Below are 18,469 nucleotides of genomic sequence, written 5' to 3'. Positions count from 1 at the left end.
ACCCCCCACCCCACCCCCCCTCCACCCTGTCCCCGGCTTAGTTGTCCATGTCCATTGGTCATGCATACATGCATATAAGTTCTGTGGTTTATCTCTTCCCACCCTCCCACCCCCCATCCCCTCTTCTGAGGGATGTCAGTCTGTGCCCTACTTCCATGTGTCTGGGTCTACTGTATTCCTCAGACTGTTATGTTCATTATATTCCGTATATAAGTGAAATCATGTGGTATTTGTCTTTTTCTGCTTGGCTTCTTTCACTTAGGATAATACTTTCCAGGTCCCTCCATGTCGTCTCAAAGGATAAGAGATCTTTCTTTCTTACCACTGCATAGTACTCCATTGTGTATATGTACCACAGCTTTTTTATCCATTCGTCTACTGGTGGACACTTGGGCTGTTTCCAGATCTTAGCTATTGTAAATAGTGCTGCTATGAACATGGGGGTACATATATTCTTCCTGATTGGTGTTTCAGGCTTCTTAGGGTATATTCCTAGAAGTGGGATCACTGGGTCAAATGGAAGTTCAATTTTTAATTTTTTGAGGTAGCACCATATTGTTTTCCATAGCGGCTGCACCAGTCTGCATTCCCACCAGCAGTGTATTAGAGTCCCCTTTTCTCCACACCCTCGCCAACACTTGTTGTTTGATGATTTGTTGATGGCGGCCATTCTGACAGGTGTGAGGTGATACCTCATTGTTGTTTTAATTTGCATCTCTCTGATGACTAGTAATGTTGAGCAATTCTTCATATGTCTTTTGGCCATTTGTATGTCCTGTTTGGAGAGGTGTCTATTCAGCTCCTCTGCCCATTTTTTAATTGGGTTCTTTGTCTTCCTTTTGTGGAGTTGGATGAGCACTCTATATATATTGGAAATTAACCCCTTATCTGATACATCATTGGCAATGATGTTCTCCCATACAGTGGGTTGCCTTTCCATTTTGATGATTGTTTCTTTTGCTGTGCAGAAGCTTTTTAGTTTGATGTAGTCCCATGTGTTCATTTTCTCCTTTATTTCTGTTGCCTTGGGTGATGTATCAGTGAAAATTCTGCTCCGTATGATGTCTGAAATTTTGTTGCCTACATTTTCTTCTAGAATTTTTATGGATTCACGGGTCACATTTAAGTCTTTTATCCATTTTGAGTTTATTTTGGTGTATGGTGTAAGTTGATGGTCTAGTTTCATTTTTTTGCATGTAGCTGTCCAATTTTCCCAGCACCATTTATTAAAGAGGCTGTCTTTACTCCACTGTATGCTCTTGCCACCTTTGTCAAATATTAATTGAGCGTATTGCCTTGGGTCCATTTCTGGGTTTTCAGTTCTGTTCCACTGGTCTATATGCCTGTTCTTGTGCCAGTACCAGGCTGTTTTGGTTACAGTTGCTTTGTAGTATAACCTGATATCTGGTATTGTGATCCCACCTACTTTGTTCTTCTTTTTCAAGATTGCTGTGGCTATTCGGGGTCTTTTTTGGTTCCATATGAACTTTTGAAGTATTTGTTCTAGTTCTATGAAATATGTCGTTGGTATTTTGATGGGGATTGCATTAAATCTATAGATTGCTTTGGGTAGTATGGACATTTTAATGATGTTAATTCTTCCAATCCATGAACAGGGTATGTGCTTCCACTTTTTTATATCTTCCTCTATTTCTTTTTTCAATGACCTGTAGTTTTCTGCAAATAGGTCCTTTACTTCTTTGGTTAAGTTTATTCCTAGGTATCGTAATTTTTTTGGAGCGATGGTAAATGGGATTGTTTTTTCAGTTTCTCTTTCTGTGAGTTCATCATTGGTGTACAAGAATGCCGTCGATTTCTTGACGTTAATTTTGTATCCTGCTACTTTGCCAAATTCATTTATTAAGTCTAATAGATTTTTGATGGAGTCTTTAGGGTTTTCTATGTACAATATCATGTCATCTGCAAATAATGACAGTTTCACTTCCTCCTTTCCAATTTGGATCCCTTTTATTTTTTCTTCCTGTCTGATTGCTGTGGCTAAGACTTCCAGTACAATGTTAAATAAGAGTGGTGAAAGTGGACATCCCTGTCTTGTTCCTGTTCTTAATGGAAATGTTTTTAGTTTCTGTCCATTGAGTATGATGTTGGCTGTAGGTCTTTCATATATGGCCTTTATTATGTCGAGATATGATCCCTCTATTCCTACATTGCTGAGCGTTTTTATCAGAAATGGATGCTGGATTTTGTCGAATGCTTTTTCAGCATCTATTGATATGATCATGTGGTTATTATTCTTCATTTTGTTTATGTGGTGTATCACGTTTATTGATTTGCGAATATTGTACCAGCCTTCCATCTCTGGAATGAATCCCACTTGGTCATGGTGAATAATTTTTTTGATGTATTTCTGGATCCGATTTGCTAATATTTTGTTCAGGATTTTGGCATCTTTGTTCATCAGGGATATTGGCCTGTAGTTTTCTTTCTTCGTAGTGTCTTTTTCTGGTTTTGGAATTAGAATTATGCTGGCCTCATAGAACGTGTTTGGAAGTCTTCCTTCTTCTTGAATTTTTTGAAATAGTTTGAGGAGAATGGGTGTTAGTTCTTTTTTGAATGTTCGGTAAAACTCCCCCGTGAAACCCTCTGGGCCTGGGCTTTTGTTTGCTGGGAGAGTCTTGATTACCTCTTCAATTTCCTTAGTTGTTATTGGTCTGTTCAAAACTACTTTTATTTTTAAAAAGTTTTTTTTTCTTTATTGATTTTAGAGAGAAAGGGAGAGAGAGAAACATCAGTGAAAAAGAACATCAACTGGCTGCCTCCTGCATGCCCTCTACTGGGGATTGGGCCCACAACCTGGGCATGTGCCCTGACTGGGAATCAAACTGGCGACCTCTTGTTGCATGGGTCAACGCTCAAACAACTGAGCCACACCAGCCGGGCGTAAAACTACTTTTAAATAAAGTGTTTTGTTAAAGTACAAGAGTGGTCAAAAGTAGGTTTAAGTTGTTCGTGTGGAAAATAATACAATACTTAATACATAATAATACAAGATAAGCTTTGTGCCCGGGCTGGTTTGGCTCAGCGGTTGGAGCGTCCGCCTGCGGTCCGGAGAGACCCGGGTTCGGTTCCCGCTAAGGGCATGTACCTCGGTTGCAATTTGTCCCCGGCCCTGGTTGGGTCGTGCGGGTGGCAGCCACTCTATGTGTTCCTTTCACATCGATGTTTCCCTCTCTCTCTCTTCCTCTCTTTCCCTCCCACTCTATCTGTACAAAAAATGGAAAAATGTCCTCGGGTGAGGATTTAAAAAAAAGAATAAGCTTTGTTTTGTGTACTCACAATTGTAGACCTACTTTTGCTCACCCCTATATCCCTGAGCCTAGTGTGGCCTCAACAGAACCCTACTTCAGTGCCAGCAGGTTGACCCATTGTGCTCCATTTGTTTAACTGGCTGCAGAACCAGAGTATTTAGCTGATGATTTTTTGTTTTGCTCATGTTGCTTTTTTTTTCTGAAGGGCAGAGATGTGCTTGTTGTGCCAAGTTCTTAAAAAGCTAGCAGACTTGCCAATAGGTTTGTGGAGGTTCCCCGGGGGGTGTGGTGAAGGAGGGGAGATTTATAAGCTAGTGATAATCAGGCTGCTGCCAGCCCCTTTGCAGATTGTCTGAGCTGTTGATGACATTAACATTGGAGAGCGAGGAACTTGACCTGCTGTCAGGAACATAGGAACCCGTCTTGTATTTCAAAGCCAAAAAAAAAAGTTGGAGGACAATATAGAAATCTGTTGGATTGTGCCTGATCCCTCTTTTATTTATCTAGGAATTTTGTGTGTGCATGCTAAGAGATGGGACATTATTCAGATGACTTAAAGTCACGTGTAGTTTGCTTTAGCATACTGTCAGGGTCCTAAACAACATTTGAAGATACTTCTCTCCTGTGTCTCCAGTTTCCTCTTAGCTGATCATTGCTGCCAGGTCATAAGCCCTGGCAAGTAGAGGAAAACTGCAGTTTGTAAGGGAAAAACTCCTCAAAAATCATTACAAATTGTCTCTAGTTTGGGGCTGAGAGTTAAGCGAATTGGATTATAGTTTCAATTTTGCCCTTACTTAACTGGTTGGCTTTTGAAAAATTGCCTCCTCTTGAACCTCCTCATCTGTGAAATGAGAGAGTTGGACAAGATGTTCCCTTCAGTTCCTCGCATTTCTCATGTTCTCTGGTTCTGTGATTATTTATCAAGGCTACTACCAAATTGTACCATGTTTTAAGTCATAGTCTATCAATGAAGACCACCGCACATTGCATTGGCAACTAACTTGCAATACAAAGTGGTCTTCACTTATAGACATTTAAATATAATGACTATTAAGATTTTGCATTCTGTATTACCTTTTTTTTTTTCCTGTCATTTTTTAACAGAATGGCACACATTATTAATCCTGTCAGAGCTATACAGCTACTGATATTTTTGCTTGTATTTTTCAAAATCTAAACATGGAATTGACTACCTCTCAAAGATATTATTTTTTTAATTGTATTTTATTTATCCTCACCCGAGGACATTTTTCCATTTTTTGTTCAGATAGAGTGGGAAGGGAGAGAGAGAGAGAGAGAGAGAGAGAGAGAGAGAGAGAGAGAGAGAGAAACATCGACGTGAAAGGGACACATCGAGTAGTTGCCATCCGCACGACCCAACCAGGGCCGAGGACAAAAACTGCAACCGAGGTACATGCCCTTAGCGGGAACCGAACCCGGGTCTCTCTGGATCGCAGGCTGACACTCTACCACTGAGCCAAACTGACCAGGGCTCAAAGATATTATTAAAATGAACTCCTGGGAAAATCTCTAACAACCAGAGAGCTAGGGTTAAGTTTCTGTTTCCCCAGCTGTGTTTTGTGTCCTGTGTGCATTGGAGACTTATGACCAGGAATGGTAACCTTTGGGGGGAAACTTCAAGTCTCCTGCTACTTAACTTAGCTTTATCATGAGTACTCTGCATTCATAGATTAGTTAGGAGGCCTCTTTGTGCATTCAGTAGAGATCTCAACTCAAACTAGCTTGAATAGTAATGGAATTAGTGACTCATAACTAAGTACAGAGGAAGGACAGGCTTCAGGGTTTGTTCAGTCTAGTGTCGTAGGTGCTGCTTCTCTGGATCCAGAGTTGCCTCTGCAGTGCTCTCCACTTACGTTGGCTTCATCTTCAGATTGTGCTCTTATTGCGCCAGGATGCCTGTAGCAACTTTTGGCTTTGCATTAACATACTCTAACGTTGGGGACTCTCATTCTGAGCACTGTGGACATTTGGGGCCAGATAATTCTTTGTTGTGGAACTTTCCCATGCATTGTAGGATGTTGAGCAGCATCCCTGGTCTCTACCCATGAGATGCCACTAGCATCTCCACCCTGAGTTGTAATCATCAAAAATGTCTCCGGATATTACCAAATGGTTGCTTGGAGGGTATGTGTGCAAAAATATCCTGGTTGAGAGCCATGGGTCTAAAGAAAGATAGATCGTTTATTTCATTAGGTGGCTGTCTGAGTGTGAGAAAATGAGTTTTTTAATAGATCCCAAATTTCCCCCTTTGTCTCACTGCCTCGATCTGGGTCACTCCCCCAATCTGGGTCACTCTCCCATTTCTGACTCCAGCACATGTGAGGGTGTGGACTTTCCTTCAGACTAATCAAGTCCACCACCAGAGTTAGGGATGGAATCAGCTTCTCTGAGACATGTAACTTGTCAGGGGAGGTTGAGTACCTGAATAAAGTTAGTGAAGGGGATGGAAGTTGGGTAGGAACCCAACAGTGTCCACTACTACTGCATTCTAAACTTGTCTGTATTTTTCCTCCTCTCAGTGAGGACTATGGAAAGAGCTTTAAGGATATTACAAATCTCATCAATAACACCTTCATTCGGACTGAATTTGGCATGGCTATTGGTCCTGAGAACTCTGGAAAGGTGAGATTCATTTGTGTGTGTATAGAGCTATGCTTGATACCATATACGGGCTGTCAGGTAGTAATATTGGCATGATCCAGTGATACACAGCAATGTATTGCGTTTACTACTACTTTGTTTTGAAATTAAACATAATTTAATACTGATCACAAAATAATGAGATTCAGCACACAGGTTCCTTTTGGCCCCTGTCCACGATGTACCCAAACTCTTCAGGTGGCAGTTGGTTAACATTGCAATGTATACTCAAGATAAACATTTAAAAAAAATTTTTTTTTTTTATTGATTTGAGAGAGAGAGAGGAAGGTAGAGGGAGAGAGAGATAGAAACATCAATGAGAGAGAACATCGATTGGCTGCCTCCTGCATGCCCCCCACTGGGGACGGGGCCCACAACCTGCGCATGTGCTCTGACTGGGAATCAAACTGGCGACCTCTTGGTGCATGGGTCGACACTCAACCACTGAGCCACACCAGCCGGGCAAGACAAACATTTTAGTCTTTGGGAAACTGGTTGATCTCAAACTGACCAGGCTCAAATTCATAGGTATGCACTAGATCAATTCAGGATATTATTATTATTATTTTTTTTATTCTCACCCGAGGACATTTTTCCATTGTTTTGTTCAGATAGAGTGGGAGGGAGAGAGAGGAAGAGAGAGAGAGAAACATCGACATGAAAGGGACACATCGAATGGCTGCCACCCACACGACCAACCAGGGCTGAGGACAAATTGCAACCGAGGTACATGCCCTTAGCAGGAACCGAACCCGAGTCTCTCCGGACCACAGGCCGACACTCTAACCGCTGAGCCAAACTGGCCAGGGCAGGATATTATTTTTGATAAGACTAATATTTGAGGAGTGGGGTGCACTAACTAATCTGTTTTTATAATAATTCTTACTCTTGGAACTAAAATTTTCTTAACTGATGTCTTGTGGAAGTGGTGTAAGACTTCCTGTGCTTTTATAGTGTTACACCCTGAATCTGATCTTTCTTCTTCCAAATCAGGTGATTTTAACAGCAGAGGTGTCTGGAGTAAGTCACAGAGGAAGAATCTTCAGATCGTCAGATTTTGCAAAGAACTTTGTTCAGACCAACCTCCCATTTTATCCTCTGACTCAGATGATGTATAGCCCTCAGAATTCTGATTATCTTTTAGCCCTCAGCACTGAAGTAAGTCTAGTTGAAGAACTTGTTTTGCCTTTTGTATTTTTATCCTCTCACAACATATTGTCTTAAAAGGACCCTGTACGTAATACTTTTTTATACAGTATTGGACTGCTTTCTAGTGACTTTGTATGTCATGAAGTATGTATTTTTATCTTTCTTTTTTCTCTGTTTGGTAAAAGGCACAATTTCCTGTGTTATGTATTCCAGATAAGTATGTCTAGTTGTCGTTACAATTTTTAAAAATTGAATAGACATGTGCTATTGGAAAAATGAATTAGGAAACAGTTTAATGTAATCATTCTTGTTCTGCGAGGGACAAGCATAGATTGTCACAGTCCTGATGTTATTGTTCCTTCCCAGTGGCCAAACCACATCTTTATGATTTTGACTTTATATTTGTTACATAGTATATCAAGCACATCGATTTCTGTCTTCCAACACTCATGCATTAAGTATTCAGAGTCTGAAATCCCTGCACCCCTACCACATTCCTGGACTCTCCCCAGAAACTAGTGCCCTTCCCCTTCTCCTCTACATTCCCTGAGGAGATATGCAGCTTTCCTTTCCTAAGCCCAGTCTCCTTTGTCATGGATGTCGCGCCCAGAGTGGCTGAGTTGCTAGACTGTGACAATCACACTATATTTCTATGGCTCTCTCTAATCTTATTTCTTAGAGTGTGTTCTACTGACCAACAACATCAGAAACCCTGGGAAGCTGGCTTAAGATGCAGATTCCTAGGCCCACCCTGATACAAGTACATCAGTGACTTCTGGTTGTGAGGTGGCTGTTGTTTTTAACAAGTTCTCCAGCTGAGCCATCCCAATAAAATTTAAGAGCCATTGCTGTGATGACCGTTCTGGGGACAGAAACAGGATTATCAGATGTGGACAATTTGGACTGAGCAAAGAAGGAGGCAAAGGGAAAGTGAGGGGTACTGGAGGACAGGTCTGGGTCCTGGGTCTCTGTGGGCAGATCTTTGAGCAGAACTGAGGCTGGAGGGCTCAAGGAAGGTCAGAGTTAAGCTTAGCCAGAGGAGACCAGAGGAAGGAAATGGCTTGCTGGGTAGGCCTCAGATCTTCAAGAAAAAATTCCTGGAAATTCCTTGCAGTAGCTTAAGCTGAAAGCCCTTCAGAGAGCAAAGCGACCCCTTAGGAAGGGACAGAACCATCGCTCTCCCCTTTGACCACTCCATCGCCATTACCAAGCTATCTTAAGGTTATTAAAACAGGATTTTATCCTTATCTCTATCTTTAGCAAGAGATGGGCATAATCTGCTTTTATACCTGACATTTCTTCCAATTAAATGTAAGTTTGAATACAACTATTGAGGTGGAGAAGATGGATGGACCAGTTTGTACTAATGTGCAAATAGGTGATATCAGACCCTTTCCTGTTTCTAAGTAGAATTAGGTAAATTAGAAATGTTGGGAAGTGAACATTATCAGAGGAGGAAAATTAAAAGAAAAAAGAATGGGGAAGGGAGAACACTAAAGGGAAATTCTGTCTGGAGCAGCCCCATTTAATTTCAGCTGTTCCAGGACATCTGTGTCCCGTCTCTACTGAATCTGGGTTCAGAGTAACTTGACCTAGTGAGTCTTGATCTTAGTCCCTCTGCTGCATTTGGAAGTTTTGGCTGTTCCCTCCTTTTGGGAACTGTGCTTGCTTGGCTTCGGTGGCATTATTCCCTTTTGTTCTTTCCTATCTTCTAACCATTCCTTCTTGGTCTCTTCCTTCGGCTTATTTCAATCTACCCTTAAATGACTACTGTCCATTCCACTCCTCAATTTCTTCCACTCATACCATTTTAACCACCACCATAACATGTAAGATTCTTGAGTCTCTGTCTCTGATCCAGGCTTCCTCGTAGGGCTTTTGATTCCTGTCTTGCTGCCCCCTGGGTATCTCTAGCTGGATGTCCCACAGGCACCTCAGGCTCAATCTAAACCACTAATTTCTGGTCTTCTCTCAGATATACTCCTCTTCTCTTAATCCTTGTACTGGTTGAAGATTCCATAGTGCCTCTCATCCCTCAACCAGAATCCCAGAGTGACCAACCGCCCCCCACACATACACATATCATCCTGCCCTACAAGAAAAGTCCAGTTCTACTGAACCTAACTTCTGCATTCTTCCTGAACCTGTTTCTCAAAGCCATGGTTTAAAGCCTCACTAACTCTTAATGAATGAAAAGTGACAGTTACTCACTGCTTTTCCTGCTTCTGGTTTGAACTCTGTGCGATCCATCTTCCCCACTGTCATCCAAGTATTCCACCTCCCCTCTCCCTGCATGAGCTGCTTCCCCACACCGTGAATTGTATCTCCAGCAACTGTCTGAAGGCTTTGAGCTCTTCTTGCACACAGTACCACGTTGATCACCTCTCGGCCTTTGCTAGTCCTAGTCTGTCTTTGTGCCCTAACATCTCATCTCCCATTTGCCTTCTTTTGGTTACACTGCTCATCGTTTAAGACTCAGTCCAAAAACCATCTCTGCTGCAGTGTCCCTCTTTTCCCTACTCTTACCCCAGAGACCATGTTTCCCTAACAGTTACCCCACGGTATCACACTTATTATCTGGGCCCCTTCTTAACTGTGAACTTGAGAGCAGGGAGTATGTCTTATTCTTCTTTGTATCCCCAGTGCAACGTCTGGTACAGTGCCTGGCTAACGGTAGGCACTTCATAAGCATTTGTTATTTGGAAGTTCCAAGCCCCCAAAGAGGTCCCTGTAAACTGTCTGTGTGTGTCTAGATCTCAGGCAGCTCAGATAGAATTTCAGGGTGTGTACTGTCCTGAATGATTAGATATGAATTATTAAAGGTCATACAAGCAGCTGCACAAGATAAAGCTGGAATTTTGATAAGTCATTTATAATCTTTCAGAATGGCCTGTGGGTGTCCAAGAATTTTGGGGGAAAATGGGAAGAAATCCACAAAGCAGTGTGTTTGGCCAAATGGTGAGTAACAGAAGACTCCATCTGTGCAGAGCCCAAACCTTTCCTGACAGTGCTGCCAAAAGTCACATGAATAAATATTGAGCACTTCCTATGTGCCAAGTACTCTTCAGGGTGCCACAAGGGATACGAGAGAGGGTATCACACAGAACTTGACCTGGAGGAGCTTCTAATTCTGTCAGGAAAGAAGACTTTATCTCACTAAACATTAGAACATAAAGTAGAAAACAAGGCTCGTGTCCGAGTAGCTGCTGCCTATAAAAGGTTTCTTCTCCATAAATGATGACATCAATTGGAATAGCATAAGCTACAGCTTTGATTCAGGAACTTACATACTTCTCACCCCCTTTATGTAAAGCCTCTCATCTAGAGATCCATTTATTTCAGTTATGTGGAATGGAGTGAAGAATCAGGAAGAAAGCCCAGAGAGCTTCCAGACCGCAGGAGTCACACTGTCTGCACAACAAAACTCATTCCCTTCTCTCAAGGGGACAGCCCCCCCCATCAGGTGCCTGCTTAAAGGTGGTGTAGAGGGGTTCTTACTAGGGAGTCAAGTCACCTTTGTCTTAACCTGGCTGTGCTGCCAGTCAGTGGCTTAACCTCTCTGGGCTTTAGTTTCTTCCTTCTGTCTATGCACGGAGATTTGTTTGAGGAATTTGGAGGATGCTTGAACAATAATTGAATTGAAGAGTCTTCATACCTCTAAAATTCTGATTAGGCTCAGACCTGTGCTTAGAGCCTCTTTGTTCTTTCTCTCTGACTAATTTCAGCAAATTTGTTCATCTGATTTCCCAGTCAATAGCAGATTTCTGCCAGAGGTGGGGTGTATGAGTGCTAACAACAAGCACATGCCAGGAGAAGTGTGGGAGCAGGCAAAACGGAGAGAACATAACAGGGTGCAGTGAGCTAATGCTAGATCAAGAGTGCACACAGACCGCAGGAGCCTCTAATGGGCACATTGTGTTATCATTTCATATGGTTGATGTCCAGTGGCCCATAATCCCAAGGAAGAGTTTAATATTTAATGTCCTCTACTTAGGGAGTCAGGGAAATCTGTAATATAGACATTGCCAAATATATCTACCAAAATTAACTAAAACACTAAAAAATGTTGCTTGAAGTGGGCCTTTTTCTAGAAAATGCTGGTTAAATTAGGTTGTTACAGCACCACTCTGGTACACGTGCCATATCTGCTTTCATTTTATGGGTTTTAATGAAATGTGTTTGTACCTTATTTGGCCTTTTCAGGAAGGAAGTCATTTTTAAAGTAACTAAGGATACAGTCAAGTAAGACTGTAGTAATTTTGATCATTAAAACTGATCTTTATGGCCCTGGCCGGTTTTGCTCAGTGGTTAGAGCATTGGCCCGCAGACCAGAGAGTCCTGGGTTCGGTTCCCACTGGGGGCACGTACCTTGGTTGCAGTTTGTCCCCGGCCCTAGTTGGGGTCGTGTGGGTCAATGTGTGTCTCTCTCATGTCGATGTTTCTCTCTTTCTCTTCTTCCCTCTCTCCCTCCCACTCTATCTGAAGATAAATGCAAAAATGTCCTCGGGTAAGGATAAAAAATAATAATAATAATAATAAAAACCGATCTTTATGTACATTTCATCACAATGTATACTAAATATCTTACAATTTCATTTGTCAATTATACCTCAGTAAATCTAAAAGAAACAGAAAAGTCATCTTTAAAAAGTTATTTTGAAATAGTATTTTATTTTATATTCTGTATAGGACTTTTTACTTTTGTAACTTCTTTCTTTGATTAGTGTCTAAATATGAGCAAATCGGGCTGCTAATAACAGTTGACTCACCTTTTAGATCTTTGATTTCTAGAACCTGACAGCCTAAAGTTCTGAAAGAACATGCTCAGAGATAGCCCTTTTGCTGGTACTAATCTATAAGTACTGTCAGGGTCTGAATTGAGTTCCCTGTAAACTCCCTTTCCAAGTTAGAATTTAAATAATTCAACCTCTGACCCAGTTGTCTGTTTGAGATGAAAGAACTAAATTATTTAGCTCATGTAAAGCATTGAACTAGGTTCTGAGGGGAAACAAAAAATCGTAAAACTTAGTACCTGCCCTGAAGAACCCAATGGTGTAGTCGAAGAGATAAAGCATATATTGTGTGATTAAAACCAGTAAATGGGGGACAAAGGAGTGCTGAGTGGCTGATAGGGAATGACATAGCGCTCTCCAACAGTTTCTCCCTCAGCACCAATGGCATTGTAGACCCGACAGTTCTCTGTTGTGGGGGCATCCTGTACCTTGTAGGGTGTTTAGCAGCATCTCTGGCCTCTACCCACTAGATACTAGTAATAATTTCCCTTCCCCCAATTGTGACAACTAGAGATGTCCTTTAGGGAGCAAAATCGCCCCTGAGAACCACTTCTCTAAAAGTTTGCAGCAAATAAAGCCTTGGAGTGACAGGAAAAGCTTCATGGAAGCACTAGACTGTAAGCTAGAAACTGAAGGCTGTGAGGGTGAGACTTGGTTACACGAGAGAAAAGCATTTTAAGAAGGAAGCAGTGTGAGCAAACGCAAAAGGCATATTTGGAGAGTGCAGACCAGTTTGAGCCGCTGGAAGAGCTGACAGAAGTGTAGTGGACTATGGCAAATGCCTGGGACCAGGCCGTGGGAAACCTTGACAGGAGTCTGAAAGAATCCGCGTGCAGTATCTGCGGTGGCTGTTTTGGCTAGTGCCTATGGATGAGGCTTATGAGACTTGCTTGGAGCTTTGTGACTAAGGTGGACACAGTCTGTTAACATCTTGAACCATGTGTTTTCTCTGTGTTTGCCTCATTGTAGGGGATCAGAAAACACCATCTTCTTTACTACCTATGTGAATGGCTCCTGCAGTAAGTATATTTTAGTCCCAAAAGAGTGTCCTGTCCATTCATGGTAAAATATTCTGGGTTGTAAGAGATACAAACATCAAAGATCCTTCCATTCTTCTATAATTTTAATAGCTAAAATAACTTAGTGACTTTTAAAATCTTGAAAGTACAACCAAATTACTGTTTTGTACCTAGATCATATAAAAATGCAAGCTGTACACAGACACTATACTTCATTTCAGCAGTGTATTTACATAAAGTAAATATTAAGCTATAACCAAGGACAAGTTGCAATGCATAGTGATTTCTGAAGAAGATCATGGATTGTGTTTGTCAATGGAAGCCAGTGGCTTTCCTATCAGTGGCAGTTTCAAAGCAGAAAGCACAGTTTTTTATTCATTCATTCAACAAATTCATTTGAGCACCTGAATTAGTATGCTAAATACTAGCAAAAGATGGAGAGAACAAACCCAGGCCTACTCTCATGGAGCTAAATTCAAGTAGGGATGATGGATGATCAACAAAAAAACAAAACTCAAGCAACTTAAAATAGAATAATTTCAAATGATGTCATGAAGAAAGTAAACAGGATGCTGTGGCTATGATGTTTTTATGCAGCACTGTTTTGGAATTAAGAAAACTATCTTTCTTCCCAATGTAAAACCTCACATGTATAAAAATAAAACCCAAATGTGAATCCCCTATGTCTAATGCCATATCAGTTTATATTCTCACTTCATTAACATGCATAGGATTAAAAATCCTATAGCTATAAAATTCAGAGCAATTCTAAAACAGTTGTTTGAACTAGAGGCTCACCAGTAAGTGAAATTTTAATTAATATTTTGTCTTGTTTAAGAAGCTGACCTTGGGGCACTGGAATTGTGGAGAACTTCAGACTTGGGAAAAAGCTTCAAAACCATTGGTGTGAAAATCTACTCATTTGGTCTTGGGGGACGTTTCCTTTTTGCCTCTGTGATGGCTGACAAGGTGGGTGTTTGTCTCTTCTCTTTGGGTTCTGATATTTCTGTAAATATGCCTCCAGTAGGTCCCTTTTACTGCTTATACTGACAGAGTTGCTTGCCTTTTTTCAGTATTTAATATCACTGTAAGATTTGGTGGTGGTTCTTTTTATAGAGGCTGATTGGCTCTTCTGGGCTTTTCTGTGCTTAAGCTTGTTATTACCACAAAAATTCTGGTATTTGTTTTGGGATATGTAGTAGACCCATGTTTGGGCTTTACTGAGACATGGATATCTGAAAAAAGCAATCCATTTGTTTGTTATCCAGTAATAATAATAGAAATAGGTAACATTAATTGAGTACCTAGCAGTAAACAAAACAGATAAATGTCCTGTTCTCAGAGCTTATAATTAAGGAGGGGAGATATGATGTAATATCAGGTAATGAGTAAAGCTGTGAAGAAATCTAAAGCAGTGTGAGGAAACAGAAAGAGACAGGAATCAGGCAGGGGTGTTTTAGGCGGGATGGTTTGGATGTGCTCTCTGAGACCTGACTGAGGCGAGAGCATAGCTGCATGGACATCTAGGCTGAGGGAACAGTGGGTGCAAAGACCATGGGCTGGAAGCACGCTCAAAATACTGAGGAAAGTGAGAAGGGCCGTCCAAAGATGGGGAGCCAGCAGCCAGATCCTACAGGGCTTATAGGCTGTGACTAAGACCTTGGCTTTTATTATTGTGTTGAGAAGCTATGAAAGGGTTGTGAGCAGGGGAGTGGTGTAATCTGACTTCTCTTTTGACAGAATAGTCTGTGTCAGGGCAGAGCAGCTAGGAGGCTGTTAGAGCAGTGTGAGAGGCGGAAGAGGGGGGAATGGTACGATGTGGATCTATTTTTAAATGTATTGCCAATAGGACTTGCTGATGGATTCATGTGGATTATGAGATAATGAGAGGAACGGAGGATAACTTTAGAGGCTTTGGCCTGAGCAACTGGATGAATGGTGGTGCCATTTACTAAGATGGCAGAGGCTGTGGGAGAAGCAAGTTTGGGGTATGAGATGCCTATTAGATATCTAAGTGGCAATGTCAAGTAAGCATTTGGGTATAGGAATCTCCCAGTGTTCTATGGTGTTTAGAGTCATGTGACTAGATGGTATCTTCGAGAGGACTGAGTAGGTAGAGAAGAGGTAGGAGGACTGAGCACGCCTTGAAGCACCCACCACTGAAAGGTTGGAAAGAAATGGAGAATCTAGCAAAGAAGCCTGGGAGGGAGACAGTGAAGCAGGGTAAATAGGACAGTGTGAAATCATGAAAGCCAAGTGAAAAGATGTTTCGAGAAGGACGAAGTGATCAGCTGTGCTAAACTCAACTGAGATGTTGAGTTAGATGAGTGCTGAGAATTAGCTACTGGAGTTGGCAGAAGTGGAGAGGATTTTTTGTTTGTTTGTTTCTTTGTTTTTAAATCACCCAAGGATATTTTTCCATTTATTTTCAGACAGAGTGGAGGGTGGGGAGAAACACTGATGTGAGAGAGATACATTGACTGGTTGCCTCCCACACGACTCCAACCAGGGCTGGGGACCAAACTGTAGCCAAGGTGTGTGCCCTTGACCAGAATCGAACCCGAAATTCTTTGGTCCACAGGATGATGCTCTAACCACTGAGTCAAACCAGCCAGGGCAGGGTAGAGGTTTTTTGTGGGCTTGACTGAGCAGTTTCATTGCAGTACTGAGGTTAAAAGACTGATTAGAGTGAGCTCAGAGAGACTTGGAGGTGGATTAGCAGACGTAGTAACACAGTAACTCCCTCAAGCAATTTTGGAATAATCCTCCCAACAACCCTATAAGCTTATACTGTTACTTTGATTTCTATTTGAGGGAACTGAGAAACTTGCCAAGGGTCACCCTGAGGTGGAACCGTGGTAGAAATCAGACTGATTTAAGGGGTAGCCTCCTACACTATACAGTCGTACCTCGCCACTTCACGCTTCAACTTTCGTGGCTTCACTCTATCACAGTTTTAATGAATGTATGTTCATTAAAAAGTTGATCTTGACAGTGAAAATGATACAGTGCGCACTCGGTTGTCTGAGTCAATTATACACCCCTGTATTACAATTAAAATGAAAATTACTGTACGTATGGACTGTAGGCCTATGTATTCGAGCACCCCAAGAATCCTTCAACGCCAGGTGCAACCACTAGAGTCTGGAACAGATTACCTGCGATAAATGAGGGACGACTGTATTGTTCCTGTCTACAACTAAAATTCCACTGTGTGCTTTTGAACTCTAACTTCTGCCTGTAACAATGAGTAAGATTCAAATTGAACATCTAGGTATAAGTTTTAGAAAAATAAGTTAAATGTACTTGTCACTGAACTTTAAATAGCATTTAACTATTTAATGAAGGCCCTGGGAGTCAGTCTCATACCATAGCTAATTGTGTCTTGTAGCTATTTTAAGCTATTTATCAAAAAGTAGGTGTTAATTGCATCCTTAACAGACTCCTTTTCACAGCTAAATCCCTGATCAGCTTCCTTTGTTAATTTATGATGCTCTTTGGCCTCTTCCTATCCTGTGCACAATCCCCTCATTGTGGCTGTTCTGAGAGACTTCCTTAGATATAGGTCACATCTTAACTTCCCTTGTGATCCCCCATTTTCTAGATCCTTAGTTACCTCATACTTTGGATTATCTCAAAGGGATCAGACCTTTATACAGCAATCATTATTTAAGAATTATCTGAGCACACACGTGTGAGTGGTCTCATCACACCCTTGGCTTTACTGAAGGAAATTGGAATGTCAGAGGTTAAGAGGATAGATCTTACAGGCCCTGCCAGAAGAAGCCAAAGAAGAATCCAAGATAGCTTTGCTTACAGTAGAATGGATTGTCCCATTGCCTGGAACTTTGCTAGAGGTTAAAAATTGCTAGATAGTTGGTACTAGGACCTTTCATTTTTGATAGTTGTACCCAGTGAAGAAATGGATAATGATATTTATAATTAACAATAATAATGTGCCTAGTTGGTCCCTGCTCATGGCACCTTGGCAATAAATTAAAAAGATAAATGTTGGCATTTGTTTCAGGATACGACAAGAAGGATTCATGTATCAACTGATCAAGGGGACACATGGAGCATGGCCCAGCTCCCCTCTGTGGGGCAGGAGCAGTTCTATTCTATCCTAGCAGCTAATGACGACATGGTGTTCATGCACGTGGATGAACCTGGAGGTGAGAGCTTTTTAGTGGCCCACCCTTAACCTCAGAGAGATTTAAACTTCAAGCTCTACTTTCAGTAGCTTTCCCTCTTTTATGTCTATTTTTCTAGGAATCGATTAGTGCCCTACTGAATATTCTGTCTTAAAATCTGTCACCTCGATTTAAAAGGCTGCTTGTTTTGACATTGTGTGGTTTGTGTGCATATCCAGTGCCTAGCGCAGTGCTGCTCAGAGAATGCTCAGAGGACTGGTGCTGATTTGCAGACTCACCAAATAAGTATAGGAAGTGAGAGCAAGCCATGTGACAAAGTAATTTTATATCTGTTGAATCTAATGATAAAAGAGTTGATGAATATATTTTATTTTATCTTTTGTATTTTCTTTTTCTAGTGATTAGTTTTTATTATATTTTACAAAAACATTGGTTTGTGACATAATGGAAATTTAAAAATTGATCCTTCATCACAGACAGTTTGAGAAACGTTCCAGAGTATAAAGATGTAGAGATGTTTAAGATGTAAGAAGAGCTTTTCTGTAGCATCTGATTAATTCATGCAGGAAACTCAGCATCTACCATATTTCTGGCACTACGTAAGATGGGTATAGAATTAAAGGTGGACATAAAAATCTTGAGTATCAAACCTTGATTGAATTCCAGGTCTACGTCTACATCATGAGGAGAGATGGTTGGCTAATGTGCGTATGGTTAGACTTGTTGCCTAACAACAAGTTATGTGTTGTATGGTTAGACTTATTGCCTCTCTATTCCCTCCCAAGACTTAGTGTTTTTGTTTGTTTGCTATTTCAGATACCGGGTTTGGTACAATCTTCACCTCAGACGATCGAGGCATTGTCTATTCCAAGTCCTTGGACCGACATCTGTACACCACCACAGGTGGCGAGACAGACTTTACCAATGTGACCTCCCTCCGTGGGGTCTACATAACAAGTGTGCTCTCTGAAGGTGAGTCTTGGCACACCTGTCCTTCAGCTGAATGTGTTGAGAATTGAAACTTTTGGAGAGACTGATGATCCTCTCCCCCAGTAACATTGCTTACCTGGCCAGCAGCCTGCCTATGTAAATTCTGGCTCTCCACTTTAAATAAGTTGTGGCAACTGGAACTAAGAAAGAGCAAAATAACCACAGGTAGAAAGAAAGATTTTTGGCACTCAGTGTTATTTAATCTATAAAATAAGTTTTCTGCATTGGGAGGTTTAGTCCTACGGGAGTGAGCCTGAGTTTGACCCTCTTCCTGCTTTTCTCCTTGTAGAGGGCACAGCAATAGCCAAGCTTCTTCTCGCCTTCTGCTCAGTGGTTCTGGAGTGCTCACCTTTACTAAAGTTCACCTGTACAAGTAAACACATTACTCTAAAGTACAGAGACTCACCACCCCAAGGAGACTCTTTTTTGTTTATTTA

General features: G+C 41.4%; 1 protein-coding gene across 2 annotated transcripts in view; it reads left to right on the top strand.

Annotated features, from left to right (window-relative positions):
• Window positions 1-18,469, top strand: part of SORT1 (sortilin 1) — a 78,826-nt gene that overhangs the window by 33,798 nt on the left and 26,559 nt on the right. Inside the window, exons 4-10 of one of the 2 annotated variants that reach the window (XM_036272423.1) lie at window positions 5,810-5,912; window positions 6,924-7,088; window positions 9,964-10,037; window positions 12,842-12,891; window positions 13,730-13,860; window positions 16,919-17,063; window positions 17,859-18,014. In XM_036272423.1, the coding sequence (XP_036128316.1) occupies window positions 5,810-5,912; window positions 6,924-7,088; window positions 9,964-10,037; window positions 12,842-12,891; window positions 13,730-13,860; window positions 16,919-17,063; window positions 17,859-18,014 (824 nt within the window). The remainder of the gene's footprint in view (window positions 1-5,809; window positions 5,913-6,923; window positions 7,089-9,963; window positions 10,038-12,841; window positions 12,892-13,729; window positions 13,861-16,918; window positions 17,064-17,858; window positions 18,015-18,469) is intronic. The other variant, XM_036272424.1, reaches the window with a different exon arrangement.

Source organism: Molossus molossus, unplaced genomic scaffold (assembly GCF_014108415.1).
Source record: "Molossus molossus isolate mMolMol1 unplaced genomic scaffold, mMolMol1.p scaffold_m16_p_20, whole genome shotgun sequence".
NCBI lineage: Eukaryota > Metazoa > Chordata > Mammalia > Chiroptera > Molossidae > Molossus > Molossus molossus.
The sequence above is the reverse complement of the archived record's forward strand: the minus strand, read 5'-3'. Positions and strand labels throughout refer to the sequence as shown.